The 18,409-nt window shown below is 39.5% G+C and overlaps 1 protein-coding gene across 4 annotated transcripts in view; it reads left to right on the forward strand.

Annotated features, from left to right (window-relative positions):
• The window catches only part of SPATA6L (spermatogenesis associated 6 like), a 60,100-nt gene that overhangs the window by 24,116 nt on the left and 17,575 nt on the right, over positions 1 to 18,409 (forward strand). For 3 of the 4 annotated variants that reach the window (XR_009503864.1, XR_009503865.1, XM_059926449.1), the window contains 3 exons: positions 6,081 to 6,205; positions 14,448 to 14,525; positions 16,969 to 17,208. Coding sequence is in view for 1 of the 4 variants with exons in the window: in XM_059926449.1 (XP_059782432.1) it covers positions 6,081 to 6,205; positions 14,448 to 14,525; positions 16,969 to 17,208 (443 nt within the window). In the remaining 3 variants the exon portion in view is untranslated. The remainder of the gene's footprint in view (positions 1 to 6,080; positions 6,206 to 14,447; positions 14,526 to 16,968; positions 17,209 to 18,409) is intronic. The other variant, XR_009503866.1, reaches the window with a different exon arrangement.

Consider the following 18,409-nt stretch of genomic DNA (forward strand, 5'->3'; position numbering starts at 1 on the left):
TGCATTATTTTGATATTTTATTGTGTGAAACTTTCTTTTTCTTAAGAAAGCATGGGAGAAGAAAGGTGAGTCTGGCAGATGCCTCAGCTAAAGCAGAGGTGGCTGTGGAGGCTTTTATGAGGATCATGGCCCTGCCTACTGTGGCTGTTCTGGAGGAGGTCAAGGGCCCCAGTGGAGTGGAGTGGACCCAGGAGTCTGTAGTTCTTTCTTCTGCTGCTTGGTTTGTTGGCAGAGGCAGGTCCTGAAAACAGATAAGAACCCCACTCTCGGTGGGTCTAGGGATGGACACTCTTGTATATGTCAGTGCTTTCTTAGGTAGGCAGAACAGAGGGAAGATCAGAGATGCCTCCTACCTGCTTTTCAGAAATTCTCACTGAATGTTTTTTAGCCTAAAAGTAACAGGCTAAAATCTGGGCATTGAGTTTTCTTCCATAAGTTTTTTATTTGACCCAATTTTATTTTCAAACGTATGTCACTGTTAATTGGCAAGTTATATTTTAGTATGCTAACAAAATAGAAGCAGGACCATTTTGATCTTGTTTAATTTTTCGTGAGTTAAAAAGATTACCCAATATCTATAATAAATATTCTCACTGTAAAAATTTTAAATAACAAAATAATATAAAATAAAAAGTAAAACGCCACATTCATCAACAACCTCTGACAATAATTACAATTAACAATTTGTTGTATATCTTTTTTAGACCTTTAATAATGCATTTAATATATATAATGCATTTAGTATATTCAATTCTAAAATATATACACATATACACAAACACACACTCACATATATGTACATAAATATTAACTATGTCTAATATTTAGTATATGTATATTTAATGTATATATGTGTATATAGATAGGTTGAATATATATTTCCTGCAACTTTTAAAAATTTGGTATATTTTTGACTGCCATTTTTTTTTTACTTGACCGGAAATCCATGTGTGAGAAGGTTGCAAGAATAGTTCAAAATTGTGATGACTGGAGAATATTGAAGCTGTGTGCATGCTTACAGGTTATAACTCAGAAGTTAATCAGATACAAAGTGGGGGCTTTATTGTACTTGTCTTCCTTTTGTCTACAATCCTTCAGTTTCAGATTGTAATTTTAGTGGAATTAAACTTGAATTGCTTGATATAATTAATTTTGTTTAGCTTCAGATGCATTACAGATTGATCCATTAATTTGTCCAACATATGTTTATTGAAGGTGTACTTAGAAAATGCCCTACACTGTGCCACTTCCTGGTATTATGCCAGTGGCACCATGTACAGAGTGGTGACGGTGAGCCACCTTGATCTGCTGGTTCTTGATACTAGATAATTAAGTAAAAATGATTTGCTTAAAGTCTCAAGTGGACTGTGCTGTGGGGTCACATGGGCCACATTTAGGTTCTCAGGGAACAATTCTTCATTGGCCGAATTGTTACCTTTTCATTTTGTTGTAGATATTACTGTGTTTGATATTTTTTCATAGCACTTTCAAACACACTTACTATAATCAAAAGACATATTATGACCATTAAGTTTGTGATACAAGTACCTCAGATTTGCATACGACTTTACTTCTAAAGAATGAAGAGATCCAATGATTTGGCTTAGAAGTAATAAAGACTCCTCTGGGTCTTCAGTTTACAAAGATGGGAAAAAGCAAATAGACACAGGGGGGCAGCATAATTCTGTTTGACAGCGAGCTTGGTGCTTTTTTTTTTTATTGACCTCTTACACAGAAACTTCTACTTTGGGATAAGTCATGTATATTCAGTCCAGCTGTAAAATGCTCAGTTCAGCTGTAAAATGCTCTTTTTTAGTGGGCACCCATTCTGTGAATCAGAGCTTGATCTTTTTTAAATTAATTAATTTATTTTTGGCTGCGTTGGGTCTTCGTTACTGCGCGCAGGCGTTCTTTAGTTGTGGTGAGTGGGGGCTACTCTTCGTTGTGGTGTGCGGGCTTCTCATTGCGGTGGCTTCTCTTGTTGCGGAGCACGGGCTCTGGGCACGCGGGCTCAATAGTTGTGGCTCACGGGGTCTAGAGTGCGGGCTTAGTAGTTGTGGCACACGGGCTTAGTTGCTCCGCAGCGTGTGGGCTCTTCCCAGACCAATGCTCGTGTCCCCTGCATTGGATTCTTAACGACTGCGCCACCAGGGAAGCCCCAGAGCTTGATTTTATACTTTGTAGTGATGTTTACTAGGCATCAGCAAGGAAAGAACTCCTGCCTCAGATGATCTGGTTTTGAATTCCTGCTTTGCCATTTGGCATCATGACAAGTGTCTTAACTCTCAGAGCCTCAGTTATCTGTAAAGAAGGAATCAAGTGAGACTCCATATGGGGAAGCAAGCTGTCAATTCTGATATGCTCTCTAAATGTTAGATATTTCTAGAACCAGTATCGTTATTAAAATTACTATTTCTCTTAAAGTCTCATTTGTTTCCTTTTTCAGGGAGAAGTTTTTCACTGATGGCATTGATGATGTCCCTGTCTGTGCCATTAGCCTATTAAGAACACCGAGCTCTTTCAGGAATTTTACTTGGCTTATGAGACTTGCTCAGCCTGTGCACATGTTTATTTATTATTTATAACCTAGGCTCTTGCTGTAACATCCCCTTGGTGTGCTGACATTTTCACACTGGGTGGTAGTTTGGATCTTTAGAAAATGACCAAACCAGAGAGACAGAATTGAGAAGCTTCACAGCCTTCTGTTTCTCTAACCCTATTTCAGTTTCTTTTTTATTCTGGTGATTCCAAAGATAGCAGATAACTCACTTCCAATTTTCGGACCTCTCATTTTTATCTTAATTCTTGCTAAATGTAGGAATAGTAAGTAATAGCTATCATTTTGGATGCAGTGACAAGAACTAGCCAAAAACATATGAAAGAAAAAGGGAAAAGCCCACTGTGTAGAGCACCATACCAGGTGTTTGTTCCCAATAGGAACATACGATCGAAAACACACAATGTTTGTGGAGACCAGCGTAGTGCTGGGAGCACTGCTGGGCTGGTATCACAGATCATTGCATGTATGACGCTAATTAAGTTAAGGATCTCAAGGTGAGATTATCCTGGATTTAGAGTGAGCCCTAAATCCAGTACCTTTTTTTTTAATATATATATATAAATTTTTTACTACGTTGGTTCTTTGTTGCTGCACGCGGGCTTTCTTTAGTTGCGGCAAGCTAGGGCTACTGTTCGTTGTGGTGCGCGGGTTTCTCATTGAGGTGGCTTCTCTTGTTGTGGAGCACAGGCTCTAGGCGGGCTTCAGTAGCTGCAGCATGCGGGCTCAGTAGTTGTGGCTTGTAGGCTCTAGAGCGCAGGCTCAGTAGTTGTGGCACACAGGCTTAGTTGCTCTGTGGCATGTGGGATCTTCCCGGACCAGGGATTGCAGCTATGTACTCTGCATTGGCAGGCGGATTCTTAACCACTGCGCCACCAGGGAAGTCCGAAGATGGACAAGTCTTTAAGGTAGAGATGACCTCGGTGTGTTTGAGGGACAGCAAGAAGGGCAGGAGGGATGCTAAGGAATGACCAAGGAGGAGAGTGATAATAAAGGAAGTAGGAGAGGTGATTAGAGGCCTGATTATACAGAGTCTTAAAGGCTAGGATAAGACGCTTAGATTTTATTCTAATATGATGGCAAGCCTATTGGAAGGTTTAACCAGGTGAAAGTCACAATCTGATGTAACATCACAGTGTGTGGGGAATAGATTTGAGTTCAGGAAGAATGGAAGCAGGGAGACCAGCTAGGAGGTCATGGCAGCAGTCCAGGAAAGAGGAGGGTGGGGGCTTGGACCATGGTGGTAGCTGTACTAATAGAGAGAAGGGAACAAAATTTAGATTTGTTTTGGAGATATAGTCAACAGAACTTGCTAATGGATTGATGTAAGGAGTGAGAGTGGAATCAAGGATAAATCCTAGATTTTTGGCTTGAGTAACTAGTACTGGCTCCTCTGATGGGAAGGTAGGGGAGAGCTTATTTGTGGAAAAAAGTCAAGAGTTCTATTTTGGACCTGTTATGTTGGAGATACTATAAGACACTTAAGGTGAAACTTGAAAGATGAATAGAATCTCAACAGGGTGGGAAGGGAGAAAGGATGTTTTGTAAGAAATAGCATAAGCTGAGGAAGTGCAGAGCAGAGGAGGGAAAGATGCATCATCAGTCCTTTGTGGCTGGAGCATGTCTGAGAAGGGAAGAAGAGAAAGAAATATGATGAAAAATGTAGAACACATTCTTTTTGCACTTTGATCCTTGTTAGAATCCAAACATTCACATTAAATGGAATAAGTAGGAAGAAATTAATCCATCATATTATTTGATGTAAGGTCAGTTATTTTCTACAGTTGATGCACCAAAATATACCCTCATCAGAATTCTTCAGACAAATAAAATAGGAGTCACAAAACAGTAAAGTTGAGACAGGCTGGGACCTGGGACCCTTTGCTACAATGCCTGCACCTGGACACACCTATCCTCCAGCAACAAAATACAGAGAAACTATATGGGACTAAAAATAACTGTGTGCATGGGCAGTTGGGGCAAATTCTGGGCAAAAGATACAAAGGGACCAAAAAACGCAACTGCCACTTCTGAAGAGCCTGGAGCAAAAACAGGGTGTCGGGGAGCAAATGCAGGGTACTGCATGTCTGCAGGTATGCCGCCTGCACTCAACACACACCACCGGAGGGGTGGGCAAAACACCTAAGCCACCTACTGGCCTGATCCCTGGACACATCCCTACCCTCACCCCCATATAAGGAACCAGCTCACCCCGCCTCGGGGACCGAGCAAGCAAGGGAAACGTTATTTGTTTTTGCTCCCTCCTGAGGTCGCAGGGGCCCCAGTAAAGCCTTGCCTGAGTTTCTTATCTAGCCTCTAGTCAATTGTTATTGATTGGGGAAGGCCAGGAACCCTGGTCAGTATCAAAGCTACCTCACTGACTACAGTTACTTTTTTGGTGGTGCTCTGTACAGGGGCCACTCTTGGTCCAAACCACTTGTGTAGCACCTGCTTTGTAGAAGGCACCTTCTCCATCCTTTAGCTCAGTGATTCTTAATCATGTTACACCCAAGATGATCTTTTGGTAATGAGTATTTCATACTATCCCTTTTACCATACTGAAATAATATTCGCAGTTAATATAACCAATTATATAGGTCACTGCAAAAAATATATAGTATTCCAGCCATAATATAAAGGAGAAATACAAAGGAAAATGATTTAAAATAAAATGACATGTATACTAATATGTAAATGTTGAGCAAAATGTAATATTTGGATGTGATATGATTTTCAAAATGCCAAAAGGGTCTTGGTAAATATCCAAACAAAGCAAAGTACAACTGTTCCTTAATCTACATGGTACCTGCTTTCCTGAAAATTCAGTGTATTTTTAAGTTGTACAAAAAAATGCTTTGTGTTTATATGTAACAGTTAGATTCCAGGCTCAGATAACTATAAAAAGTTTTCTTGCCTGAAAGAATGTCTGGTAGGTTGTTAAAAAGTCGTGCAGGAGTGTCTTGAGCATTGCAGGATACCTTGAACTTTGGTTCCTGCCTGTGAAATTTCTCCACAAATTTCCAAAATGTCCCTGGGTTTGATACCAGTACTGCTGAGAACCACAGCTCTGGCTGTTCTCTGAGCCACTGGGACGCTGACATTCCTGCATCACAGAACACATGGAACCCTAGTCTACACTGTAACCTTTGAACAGGGCATTGTCTGCCTGTTCTATCCCTAGGACCTGGCCCACGGTATGTCCTTAGAAAACATTTGTTGATGTTGGATGGAAAGAGATGGATGGAAAGAGATTTTCCCTTTTGTTCTATTTTGTGGAGCAACCCTTTAGATAGTCTTTTTCTCTGCAGTGACTTGGGAAGGCTTTTAAAAATTATGCATGAGACAAAAAGTAGTAGAAGTCGTTGCCTCTTGAATAACAGGTGCTGTGATCAAAATGTCTATTTTTATCTGAGTGCTGTCTCTGCCATCACTTGTCTAAGCTTTTATTTTGTTAAACTCAGGGATGTAGATACATCATTTTCAGAACATAAATCTACTTATGCCTTTCTTCCTTTGTTTCTAGCGTGGGAAGAGTTGGCCTACTATGAAGAAAACACACGGGACTTTCTCTTCCCTGAACCCAGGCTGACACCTTCTCAACCTGGGATGTGTAGGGAGGTGCTCATGAAGACAGTTGAAGGTTTTCCGGTAAGTGATCTGTGCCCAGCTGGGCTTCGGTTGGGAGAGGAATTCTTGGGACCTGAACATTTTATTCCTGACAGGACCAGTTCATGGGCAGATCACTTCATCTTGGTTAGTGTTCCTGCTGTTCTCTTCAGCAGCCCTGATTAGATGCCCCACTCAAAATAATAAATGATACTGATTCCCACTATTGATCTCAGATGTGGGAGTCTTTTTTTTTTTTTTTCATTAAATACATTCATTTTGGCTTTCTTCCCACAGTGAAATACTCGAAGTAACCAACATTACTGTGGATTGCCCTGGTTCCTGTAGGAGTACCATATTTTAGCACCATTTATAAGAATACAGATCAAGGCATTTTTCATTATATAAAAGGTCTGAAGTACAAAAAAGTTATTTTAAAGTTCAGAATTAAGCTCAACCACCCCTTGTTACTGGGAAAAAGATTGCTGAGACTGTGGTTATCTCCAGCCCCGTATCCTTTCCTTGGATTACCCATGTTTTGGCGAGTTCACCCCTGTGCCATAACTACACCGAAGAAATCAACAAGAATGAGATAAAACTCTGGTCAGTGTTCTCCCTCACTATTAATGAGCATTCAAAATATGGAAATATACAGATGGCCATAAAGGCCTGGGAACAGAGATATACGTAATAAATGGCTTGTTGATATGACTTTTCACTACAATTATCTATTATCTCCAGGCTTAACGACCACTCCGTATAGTTCAATTATACTTACTAACCCATTCCACCATTCCCAGTAATAAATTTCAATTTACCATGAAAAAAAAAAGCAAACGGCACAGCTCACCTTCACCCTCCCAAATGTGGCCAGGTCTCAGGCTGTGGGACCTCGCATACTTAAGAACGTCACTTTGTGACTGTAGGCCAGTGAGCAGGCACATTCATACACACGCATTCATCCCTTCTGGTCATGGCCGAGCCTACCTTACTCCTACTGCTACTGCTACCAAGGGTGGGAGCAGCTAAACCAGTTTAGTTTTGTGCTTCTCATGGCTCCAAGTTATTAACTGGATCACACAGGTATTAATCATCAGCTGCCCATGTCTTAATTCACTGCATAACTCAGCACTGGCTCCCTGATCTCTCCAGCCACTCAGAAGAGATCACCAAGAAGGTTTTCCGAAAGAGTTAAGCATTACATAGTCTTCTTCTGTTAAATAAGGAACTTAAACTTTAGAGAAAGGAATTTGCAGAATCCACGCACAGAAGTCTTCCACTGGTTCAGATTTTTATCCTTGTGTAACGTAAGACATGGAGGTCTGTCAGGCATGAGATGTGGGAGTCTTATCTAACCATTCTAAGTCACTGCCATATTCACACCATCACATAGTTATGAAAAGTTTGCTTCTTTCACCTCTTTTTTTTAATTTTAAAATTTTTTATTGAAATATAGTTGATTTACAATGTTGTGTTAGTTTCTGGTGTATAGCAAAGTGATTCAGTTTTATATATATAATATATATATAATTATTCAGTTTTATATATATTATATATAATAATATGTTATTATTTATATATATTATATATAATAATGTGTTATTATTTATATATATTCTTTTTCAGATTCTTTTCCATTATGGTTTATTACAGGATTTTTTTTGAATTAATTAATTTTATTTATTATCTGCTGGGTTGGGTCTTCGTTGCCGCACATAGGCTTTCTCTACTTGCGGCGAGCGGAGGCTACTCTTCATGGCGGTGTGTGTGCTTCTCATGCGGTGGCTTCTCTTATTGCGGAGCACGGGCTCTAGGCGCACAGGCTTCGTTAGTTGTGGCACGTGGGCTCAGTAGTTGTGGCTCACGGGCTCTAGAACACAGGCTCAGTAGTTGTGGTGCACGGGCTTAGTTGCTCTGCGGCTTGTGGGATCTTCCTGGACCAGGGCTTGAACCCGTGTCCCCTGCATTGGCAGGCGGATTCTTAACCACTGCGCCGCTAGGGAAGTCCCTATTACAGGATATTGAATATAGTTCTCTGTGCTATATATAGTAAGACCTTGTTGTTTATCTATTCTGTATGTAGCAGTTTGTATCTGCTAATCTCAAACTCCTAATTTATCCCTCCCCCACCCCCTTTCCCCTCTGGTAACCATAAATTTGTTTTCTGTGTCTGTTTTTTCATCTCTTAATGCAGACTAACTGAAAGATTTAATATCAGTTTATTTAATCATAGCTATTGTTTTAGTAATAATAGTAAAATAGAGTAGTGATAGTAATAATGCTACCTCTGATTTATTTTGTGCTTGGGTTTTTTCATGTGATATCTTATTTTCCTCATAACAGTTCTTAAGTCAGCCAAGGCAGATATTATGGTTTCTACTTAATGGAGGGGAAACTGTCCGAGGTTCACAGACTGATATTATTGAAGGATCTTAAAAGATACAGCAGTTATTTAGTTGATTATCTAACTGTTTGGGGGGCATTATCTGAACCCAAATTCAAAATATTCATTTTGATGTTATCTGGGATGATTTTTAACACTGCAGAAACTCTGACAGTTTTCTTTACTTTTATGTCACTTGGATGACCTCTGTTTTTTTTTAAATAATTTCTTTTTCACTTTTTTTTTTTTAAAGTTTGCTGTTCTTCTTTTTATTTATTTACTTATTTATATTTATGGCTGTGTTGGGTCTTCGTTTCTGTGCGAGGGCTTTCTCTAATTGTGGCAAGTGGGGGCCACTCTTCATCGCGGTGCGCGGGCCTCTCACTATCGCGGCCTCTCTTGTTGCGGAGCGGAGGCTCCAGACGCGCAGGCTCAGTAGTTGTGGCTCACGGGCCTAGTTGCTCCGCGGCATGTGGGATCTTCCCAGACCAGGGCTCGAACCCGTGTCCCCTGCATTGGCAGGCAGACTCTCAACCACTGCGCCACCAGGGAAGCCCCTGACCTCTGTTTTAAGGGCCACATCTTTGTGAATTATAAAAAGCATACTTAATACTCAACTTTTCTGTTACTGCCCCATGAATCACCATTATTATAATTTAATAAAGTGTTATTGTCTCCATTTTGTTGAGAGTACTGTGCAGAATACATAACATGCAGGACCCCTGTTTCTAGGATGTTTATGATGACAGGACTTCTAGTTCTAATACTTCAAACAGCAAGCATTCATCAAAAGTTCTCCTAATCTGAATTCCTAATGAGCATAACTTTAAGTCCTCCAATAATCTTTGAAGGTTTGGTGAATATCACTGACATCATTTTTTTTTTCTCAGAGATGTTCTTTGTGTATCGCTTATACCCATGGTACTTGTGAGATGCTCGTCTCTATTATGTTGAGTTATTGGGATTTTGCTCTTCAGAAGCAAAAAGGAATAAAAACTATTGAGAATTAGGTGGGAGATACTCTTTATATTAACTTTGGTTTGCCCAAGTTTTCTATTAAATAAATTCTATCTACAAACACTGGGCTGGTATCCAGCTAAGTATCAAGACAAGAAGAAACACACTTTCTCATATTTTCCCAAATGTTATCTTTGTTTAACTTTATGGGCATAAGTAGGGAGAAGAACCTACAGGAAGTTGTGTTTGTAGTTATTCATAAATGCAGGTAAATAAGCGAAAGAGCTTTAAAACTGCAGGGAAACATCTTCATGCATTAGAGGTAAAGTATCAATTCTTACAATGAAGTTAATGAAAGTATATTTTAAACAATTTGTAAAAAGAGGAGCTCAATTTCTCTATGTTCTATAAAGCAAAATAAAACCAATTGCTGAAGCTTTACTAATAGCTGACATTCTTTGCATGCTCGCTAGAGGCCAGGCACTGTGCTGAGCTCCTTACATGGATTATCTTGTTCAATCCTCCTTAACCCTGCAAGGTGGCTACTGTTATTTTCCTCATCTTAGGCATGGGGAAGCTGGCATGGAGAATTTATCAAAGGTACTCAGAGTCACAGACCTGGTGAGCAATGGAGCAGGGATTCTCATGTTGGCCTGTCGGGCTTCGAAGTTTGCACTCAGTCACTGCATGATGCTAATTCTCTCATGTTTATTTCAGCCCAGGGTCCAATTTCTTTTCATTAATATTGTAGGACATGAGAATAAATGACATGTGCAGGTCAGGCAAATCATTCACTTCATTTATTTTCTCTTCTTAGTTCATTAAGAATTAGATTTATTTCTTCCAATAAAACGTGACTTTTTCTTTGTACTTCCATACTTTATTTCATTTCCCTTGTTACGCTAACAGCCTTTTTTTCCTCCTTTTCCTGCTGAGGTCAAGAATTCTGAGGAGGGGAATATAATCTGTTTTTTTGTTAGGTAAAGGCTGAATTTGTAAATTAAGCGGAAACAATATTATTTTTTAATTATTAATTTTTAGTTAATAATTTCCATTTTTCTTTAGTGCAGTGATTCTAGGAAAATCCTACTGTTAAATCCATTTATTGACCTAACCATCATCATCACCATCCCATTGCTGAGGGGATTGCACAAGATAGAGCCTGTAAATTTCAGCTCTAAACTGTTATGCTAAAATCAGTACTTCTGTGAAAAATACCTTCCTCCGTATTGTCTGGAAGTCACTGCCAGGAGTGGAGATCAAATAGGTGAACAAGATGGTGTTACAGGCTGTGGATTCCTTACTGGTAGGGGACCCTCCTCCTCTTCTCTAGGCAAAGTGGAGCTGCATGTATAGCGGTTAAGTGTGGACTCAGGTGGTCTGGGTTCAAGCCCAGTTTTGTCACTGAATGACTGTGTGATTTTGGGTAAATTACTTAATCTCCAGGTACCTTAGTTTCTTCATCTGTAAAATGGGACTGGTAATAGTTCTTCCCTTATAGGGTTATTAGGAGGGTTAAATGAGGTAATATATGTATAGTCTTTAGCATAATATCTGGTGTATAGTTAAGTGCACAATAAATGTGAGCTGTTATATTTTATTAAACTGTCATTCAAGGGTTAATACTACTTCTCCATGAGGCATTAAGAAGACTACACCAGTCTGTGGCTTAAGAGATGACTTGTTCAGGCTCAGGCAGCTGGGCCGCTGGGGACCTGGGGCTTCACGCGCCCATGAGGTTTTGGATTTCCACCAGTGGTGCTGTGGACCCCAGAACTCCCCTTCCCCCACCCACTTCTTCATGTGGGCAGTCTTGATAACTGGAGGTGAGGCTGTGCCGGCCATGTTATTGTGCATTTTTTTATGAAATGCCACCTCCCCGCCCCCCGCCCCAATTATTCAACTCTGTGCAGCAACTGGGCTCTTGTGTTTATAAGCCCAGAAATCTTGAGTCACCAGTCCAGGCCTAACACTCTTATGGGCGTACTGTGCATTCTAGAGGCAAAAAAAAAAAAAAAGAGGAGGGGGAGCTGAGGAGGTAGGTTGTGCCTGTGAGGACCTGTTCTGTAGACAAGATGAATGTACAGGACTGAATGTGCATCGGAATGAATGAATGCACAGGAATCGAGCTGACTAGTTCATCCATGAGGCCCCCTGAGAGGTAGCATGAGGTAATAGAAAGAGGATGGGTTTTGCTGTCCAGCAGCATTTCAACTCTTGGCTCTACTGATCCCCAGCTGTGTGACATTGGACAGACTAACCTCTTCAAGCCTGTTCCCTCACATTTAGAGTGGGGTATAATTGTCTACTACACAGGTTGTGTGAGGATTAAATGTGATCGTACATGTGAAAGCCTCTAGGAGCACCTGGTACCTGTCTAAACATGCAGTGCATGTTGGTTTATTTTCCCTCTAGGGCTTCGGCCGATGCAAATTCTTCTTGCAAGTACTTGGAGTATGTTATATAAGTGAAATGAGCTGTTAGCAACTGGAGGGAGAAGTCGCTATGGGTGTGCCTGGAGGGGAGAGAGTGAGGCCAGGCTTCAAGAGACAAGTAGGATTTGGATGGGCAACAAGAAGAAAGGGAAAGTGCCCCCAGGACAAAGGGGTACCTGGCCAGGCGGTGTTCTCTGGGGGAGAGGAGAGCAAAGGGTCATGTTCAGAGGGGCTGCAGGTGACTGGATGGGGTCAATTGGAGACAGTGTAATTCAGCTCCAAGTCCTATCCCTGTTTTGACGTTTACAAGACATGTGACCTTGGGAAAATTGCTTAATATCTCTTTCTGCCTCAGTTTTTTTTAAAGAAAAATAATTGTATTTTTTAAATGTACAGTAAAATTGACTTTTTTTGATACACAGTTCTATGAGTTTAACACATGTATAGATTTGTGAAACCACCATCATAATCAGGATACAGAACAGTTCCATCACTCCCCAAATCTCCCTCATGTTATCTCTTTATAGACACATCCTCCGCCATAATCCACTAATCTGTTCTCCATCATTAAAACTTTGTTTCCTCTTGAGAATGTCACATAAATGGAATCATATAGTCTGTAACCACTCGAGACTGGCTTCTTTCACTTAGAACAATGTTTTTAAGATTCATCCAGGGCTTCCCTGGTGGCGCAGTGGTTGAGAATCTGCCTGCCAATGCAGGGGACACAGGTTCGAACCCTGGTCTGGGAGGATCCCACATGCCGCGGAGCAACTAAGCCCGTGAGCCACAACTACTGAGCCTGCGCGTCTGGAGCCTGTGCTCCGCAACAGGAGAGGCCGCGGCAGTGAGAGGCCCGCGCACCGCGATGAAGAGTGGCCCCCGCTCGCCGCAACTGGAGAAAGCCCTCGCACAGAAACGAAGACCCAACACACCCAAAAATAAATAAATAAATAAATTAAAAAAAAAGATTCATCCATGTAGTTGTGTGTATCAGTAACTTGTTCCTTGTTATTACTGAGTAGATTCCATTATATAGATATACCACAGTTTATTCACCTATGAAGAACATTAGAGTTGTTTCAAGTTTTTGTCCAGTTCTCAGTTTTATCATTTATAAAGTGGGTTGATGTTAATAATTGTACTTTCCTTAAGCATTATGAGAATTAAGTAGGATAGGGTATATGTATGTGTATGTATATATATGTGTATGTATGTATATATATATGTATGTATCACAATGTTTTAGATAGGATGGTACTGACAGAAAAAGAAGTATTGATCAATGAAACAAAACGAAGAGTTTGGAAATTAATATAAATATTTTGTATGAGATATGAAGCATGTTTTCAAAGCAGGTAGGTAGGGAAGGAGAACTTCTATCCATCCCTCCCCCTAGGTAATCTCATTCAGTTCCATGGTCCAGTGTTTTAAATAGAGTAGCTAACTGCGGGGACACAAGTTGGAATGCCTGGATTCAATTACCAGCTCTGCCAGTACTAGCTGGACAAGTTGCTTAAATTCTCTGTGCCTTAGCTCACTCACCTACAAAGTGGAGATACTACTGGGACCAACCTCACAGGGTTGTTGTGAGGGTTAGATGAGTTAATATAGGCAAAGCCCTTTGGTTGGGCTCTGGCACACAATATGTAGTATTATATGTGTTTAGCTATTTTTATTATGTATGTATTTTATTTTATTTTCAGCTTTGTTGGTATATAATTGACAAAACCTATATATATTTAAGGTATACAACTTTATTTTTGATATATATATACATTGTAAAATAATTGCCACCATCAAGCTAATTTTTTTTTTTTTTGGCCGTGCTGTGTGGCTTGTGGGATCTTAGTTCCCTGACCAGGGATGGAACCTGGGCCCCGACAGTGAAAGTGCCAAGCCCTAACCACTGGACTGCCAGGGAATTCCCACAATCAAGCTAATTAACATATCCATCATTTAACATTGTAAACTGTTGTTTCTTTTCTTTTTTGTGGTGAAAACACTTAACATCCACCCTCTTAGAAGATTCCAAATATAAAATATGGTATTGTTAACTATTGTCACATTGCTGTACATTCCACTTCTAGAACGTGTTCATCTTGCCTAACTGAAACTTTGTACCCTTTGACTAACATCTCCCCATTTCCCCCATCCTCCAGCTCCTGGCAACCAGCATTCTATTAGCTGTTTCTATGAGTTTGTTTCAGATTCCACATATAAGTGAGACATGCAGTATTTGCCTTTCTGTGTCTGGTTTATTTCACTTAGTATAGGGTCCTCTGGTTTCTTCTATGTTGTCACAAATGGCAGGATCTTCTTCTTTTTAAAGGCTGAATAATATTTCACTGTATATATATTCGTTATGTATGTATTTTAGATAATGTGTATAGATTATGCCAACTACACAAAAGAGCATTTAGGTTCTCGGATGATTTCAAGTTAGGATAGGATGAGCAAAGACCCTCTTTACATTTTATTTGTTTCTTTTATGCTGTTTTACTTTCAGGGCATTGCTCCCAAAATAGAGTTTTCTACGAGGACAGCCATCAGAGAACGTGTGTTTCTGCATAGAAACAGATTTCTTGTAAGTATAATCGAGAATCCAGTGATAGAAATGTTAGAAATTTTCTCCACAAATTTAAAGAATTTCAGCCTAAACTCGGTTTACCAAGTTTAGGTGCAACTGGACAAACAGAAACCTGGAGACTTATTGCTGGGTTTGAATTTCCATAGTCAAACTGTTTGTTCAGCCTGTCACGTTAGAGTGAGTATGTTTGGCATGTATTCATCATGGCATAATTGGTAGAACAGAATGATCCAGAAGCTACAATCACAAGCTTGATGTGTAGTTTAGTTAGCTTTTGTTGTTGTTGTTCCATGACTTTTACTCTTGATTTTATCAACAGTAGTGTTTCCTTCTTTCCTGTGCTGAGGCTGAAGCTCAGAGTTGTATTTGTGGGCCACCTTTGGTAACAGTGAGGGTCTTGGGGCATCCATGAGCACTACCTTCATTTTACTCTCTTGTTCAGCCCTAATTTCCCCTTCACCCTGATTTCTTTCTGTTTTTGTTTTACCTTATTGTCCATAATTTTGCAACCATGTAAAATCGTTTTTAAAATGACATAGAGAATTAATGAATATAGTTTGTAGACCTCACCTGGAGTCCTAGAAAATACCTTGAAAATGTGGGCTTTGGGTTAAGAGGTACTGAATGAGAAGGGTCACTAATCTGTGCAAATCCATCGATCCCCTGGGCACCATAACTCATAAATGGGAAACCAGTGGTTAATTTTCAGGAAGGCAATAGCTGCTTTTTAGTCTCTCCTTATTTACCCACTGTTTTCTCCTATCTGTTTAAGTGTGCACAGTGATTTTTCAGTTTATTATTCTTTTTCTTCCACTCCACCATTTTAATCTTGTTTTAATCTCCTAATATAGGTCTTCCAATATTAACTTTTTTAAGTGTTAACTTTTTTTTAAGTGTTAACTTTTAAAAATAATAGCTTTCATTGTTTTCTTATAACAAAAGTATCCCATTTATTTTATACAATTAGAAAATACAAATAAGAAAAAAGGACAAAATAAAAATAAAAATTACCTGTTATTCTTACTATCTAGAGATGAGCATGACTACTTTTTTGAATATATTCTTCTGTACACACACACACATACACATATTTTAATTTTAGAAGATTAGGATCATACTATACTGCATATTATTTCATATCATATTTTCACTTCGAATGTCATGAACGTGTTCTCATGTCCTTAAGTATGCTTAAGCCAGGCAATTTTTCATGGCTTCGTACTATGCCATTGTACAGAAGTACCATAATTTTTGGCAATTCATTTTTCTGCTGTTGGGTACTTAGCTAGTATATCAGTCAGGGTCCAGTCTGGAAAACAAACCATACCTGTTACTTTAACAGAAAGATTTAATGTAAAAAAAAAAGAGGGCAAGCAAAGGTTGGAGGACTGAAAGGAAAAGGGGAACACTGAAGTGATGGAGATAGTAACTACAGGAAGCAGCTTCCACCTCTAGAGTTGGGGGAACAAAGGGAAGAGGTTGGGTCATCAAGAACATAGAAAGTGGAGGAAGAAACCCCATAGAAAGGGCACCCAGACATGTGGGGAGGGGCTGCTCTCCTGGGTGTTTCCTCATGATTTCAGAGGGGAGACTTTGATGAGCTGGGACTTAGACCTCTAAGGAGGGACACTGCTCGTTGCTGCTGTCCCAGGAGCTTGGAGGAAGGATCCTGTGGGGCTAGACTCAAATCTCTGAGCAAGGGGCTCTGGCTACCTGGTGCTGTGAGGCTAGTTTTGGATTATGGTAGGAGAAAACTATAAACTGGAGCCATTTGCTGCTGTCAAGGTGAAGAATGGTTGCTGGGGTGATGCTGACAGGAACAGAATGCAAAACTGCAAGTCCCCGGTCCCTTCCTCCTCCTCTAGTCTTACAGTCTCCCTCTAGCGCCCTCTAGTGGTGGACCCTAACAGAACAGCTGGAAAAGCTGAAGGGGGTTTGCAGAGTGCCAGGTCCAGTATCATAAAGCTGAGTATAGAAAGGTGGGTTTGGAGCTGAAAGGAAAGTGCTTACTCACCAATATAGTTGGTTTCTAATTTTTGAAGTGTTCTAAGAATTTCTTTAGCTATACATATAGCCATAATTATTTCCTTATAATAAATTCCTTGAAGTGAAATTGCTGGACCCAAGTATATGCCAAATTCTCTCTCTCTCTCTCACTATATTTCTACATCTATCAATCATCTGTCTATGATGGGGTGGGGGGGGTATCTGATACTTTCCAACTTTCTCATAATACAAATAAATCTCACTGCTAATAGTTGAAATATACTAGTGATACTAACCTGACCTGAAGAAAAATTTTAAAATGCCCTTCCTTAAATACATGTTTTATAAATCTGAGATGTTCAATCTTCTACCTTAGTTAAAGTTCAATTAAACACAGTTATATTCTGATTGAGTTTTCTTCTTTAAAAATATTGTTTCTTTTTTGGGGTTTCAGGAAGAAAGATGTAAGTCACGAAGGCCTTTATCTACATCAAATGGACCAAAATTCCCCTTAAGTAGTATAAAGATGAAATCAAGGGAGAGTAATCTCGACAGACTGCCCCAAGGCATGCAGTCCCGGCCGCCCTCTCCATACTTCACCAGGCGTTTCTTTCAGGACCAGTCAGCTCAACTGGATCTTGGAGATAGTTTCAAAATACCCAGAGAAAGCAAACCTCCATTTGTAGTAAGACACGTGAGCCTAAAATTATTTTTCACAGTCCTTTGGAATGGTGAGGGTGTGAATGAGGGTGGAATAAAGGAAGGTTGGACCATGAAAACAAATGGGTAAGTAAATAAATAGAGGAAATTCAAATTGAATGACAACTATGATTAAATTATGTTCACTTCCTAGAGTCATTGTCAGGAAAGATGTCTTATGCAGAAGACTTGCTTAGTAAATGTCTGCCATCCCTATTTTTAATTTCTGAAAATTATTAATAGAGAGTGTTATCTACATATGATAACCTGCCACTGTCCAGAAAAATCAGTGGACTGTCAGTGGTAGAAGATGCATATCAAAGGCTGGCATATACTCTGTACCAATCTGAAACCAAAGCCTCATCTGTTTTAAGAAAACTGGTTTGAGTTTTCTTAGTGAAGTTGTTGCTTAATGGCCACACTTTTAAGAGCAGGAAACATATGTGTGCAGGAAGATGCAATGATGTGCCGTAGTCAAAACCCTTAATTAAAGTTATCTTAGATTTAGCCCTCAGGAAATAGTAGGCAAATTTAATCACACTTGTTCTCATAGTCTCAAGATTTTTTGACTACTATAAAAGTAAAGGAAAATGTAGAAGAGTTCAAGAAAAAAATTACCCACAGGTTCACCAGAATAATAAAATCATTGTTTAATTTGATACATTTTCTTTTGCCTTTTTTTGGTGTTCATAATGCCTTAATTTTTCCCACAAAGTTGTAATTATACTGTATATACAGATTCGTTTCTTGATATTTACAGTTAATATCACATTAAAAACACTTCCAGTATTAGTTCATATTTTTCATGAACACCATTCCACATTCTAGTTCATGACTTATTCTTCAGAATGTTAACTATTGATATTATTGTCAAGTTGATAATTGGACTTAAAGTTACCCGTGATGATGTTTATGCATTAGACACAAGAAATGAAGCATATGGTAAATCTCAACGGCAAGGTGCTTTTGAGATGACTGGAGATAGAGTTGGTTTGTAGGTAGAACAGAGATGTTGTTTGGCTAGAAAGTACAGGATAGCTGTTTTCTTCATGGTGACCTGGGTAAAAATGTCTGGCAAAATCTAGCAACCACTCTTTAAACATGGCTTCATACAAATATTGTTGAATTGAGTTTATTGAGTCTGATTTATCTCATGTGACATGAATTTTTATAAAATACTACTTTAGTGTATGCCA

The sequence above is a fragment of the Balaenoptera ricei genome, chromosome 6 (genome assembly GCF_028023285.1).
Source record: "Balaenoptera ricei isolate mBalRic1 chromosome 6, mBalRic1.hap2, whole genome shotgun sequence".
Lineage (NCBI taxonomy): Eukaryota > Metazoa > Chordata > Mammalia > Artiodactyla > Balaenopteridae > Balaenoptera > Balaenoptera ricei.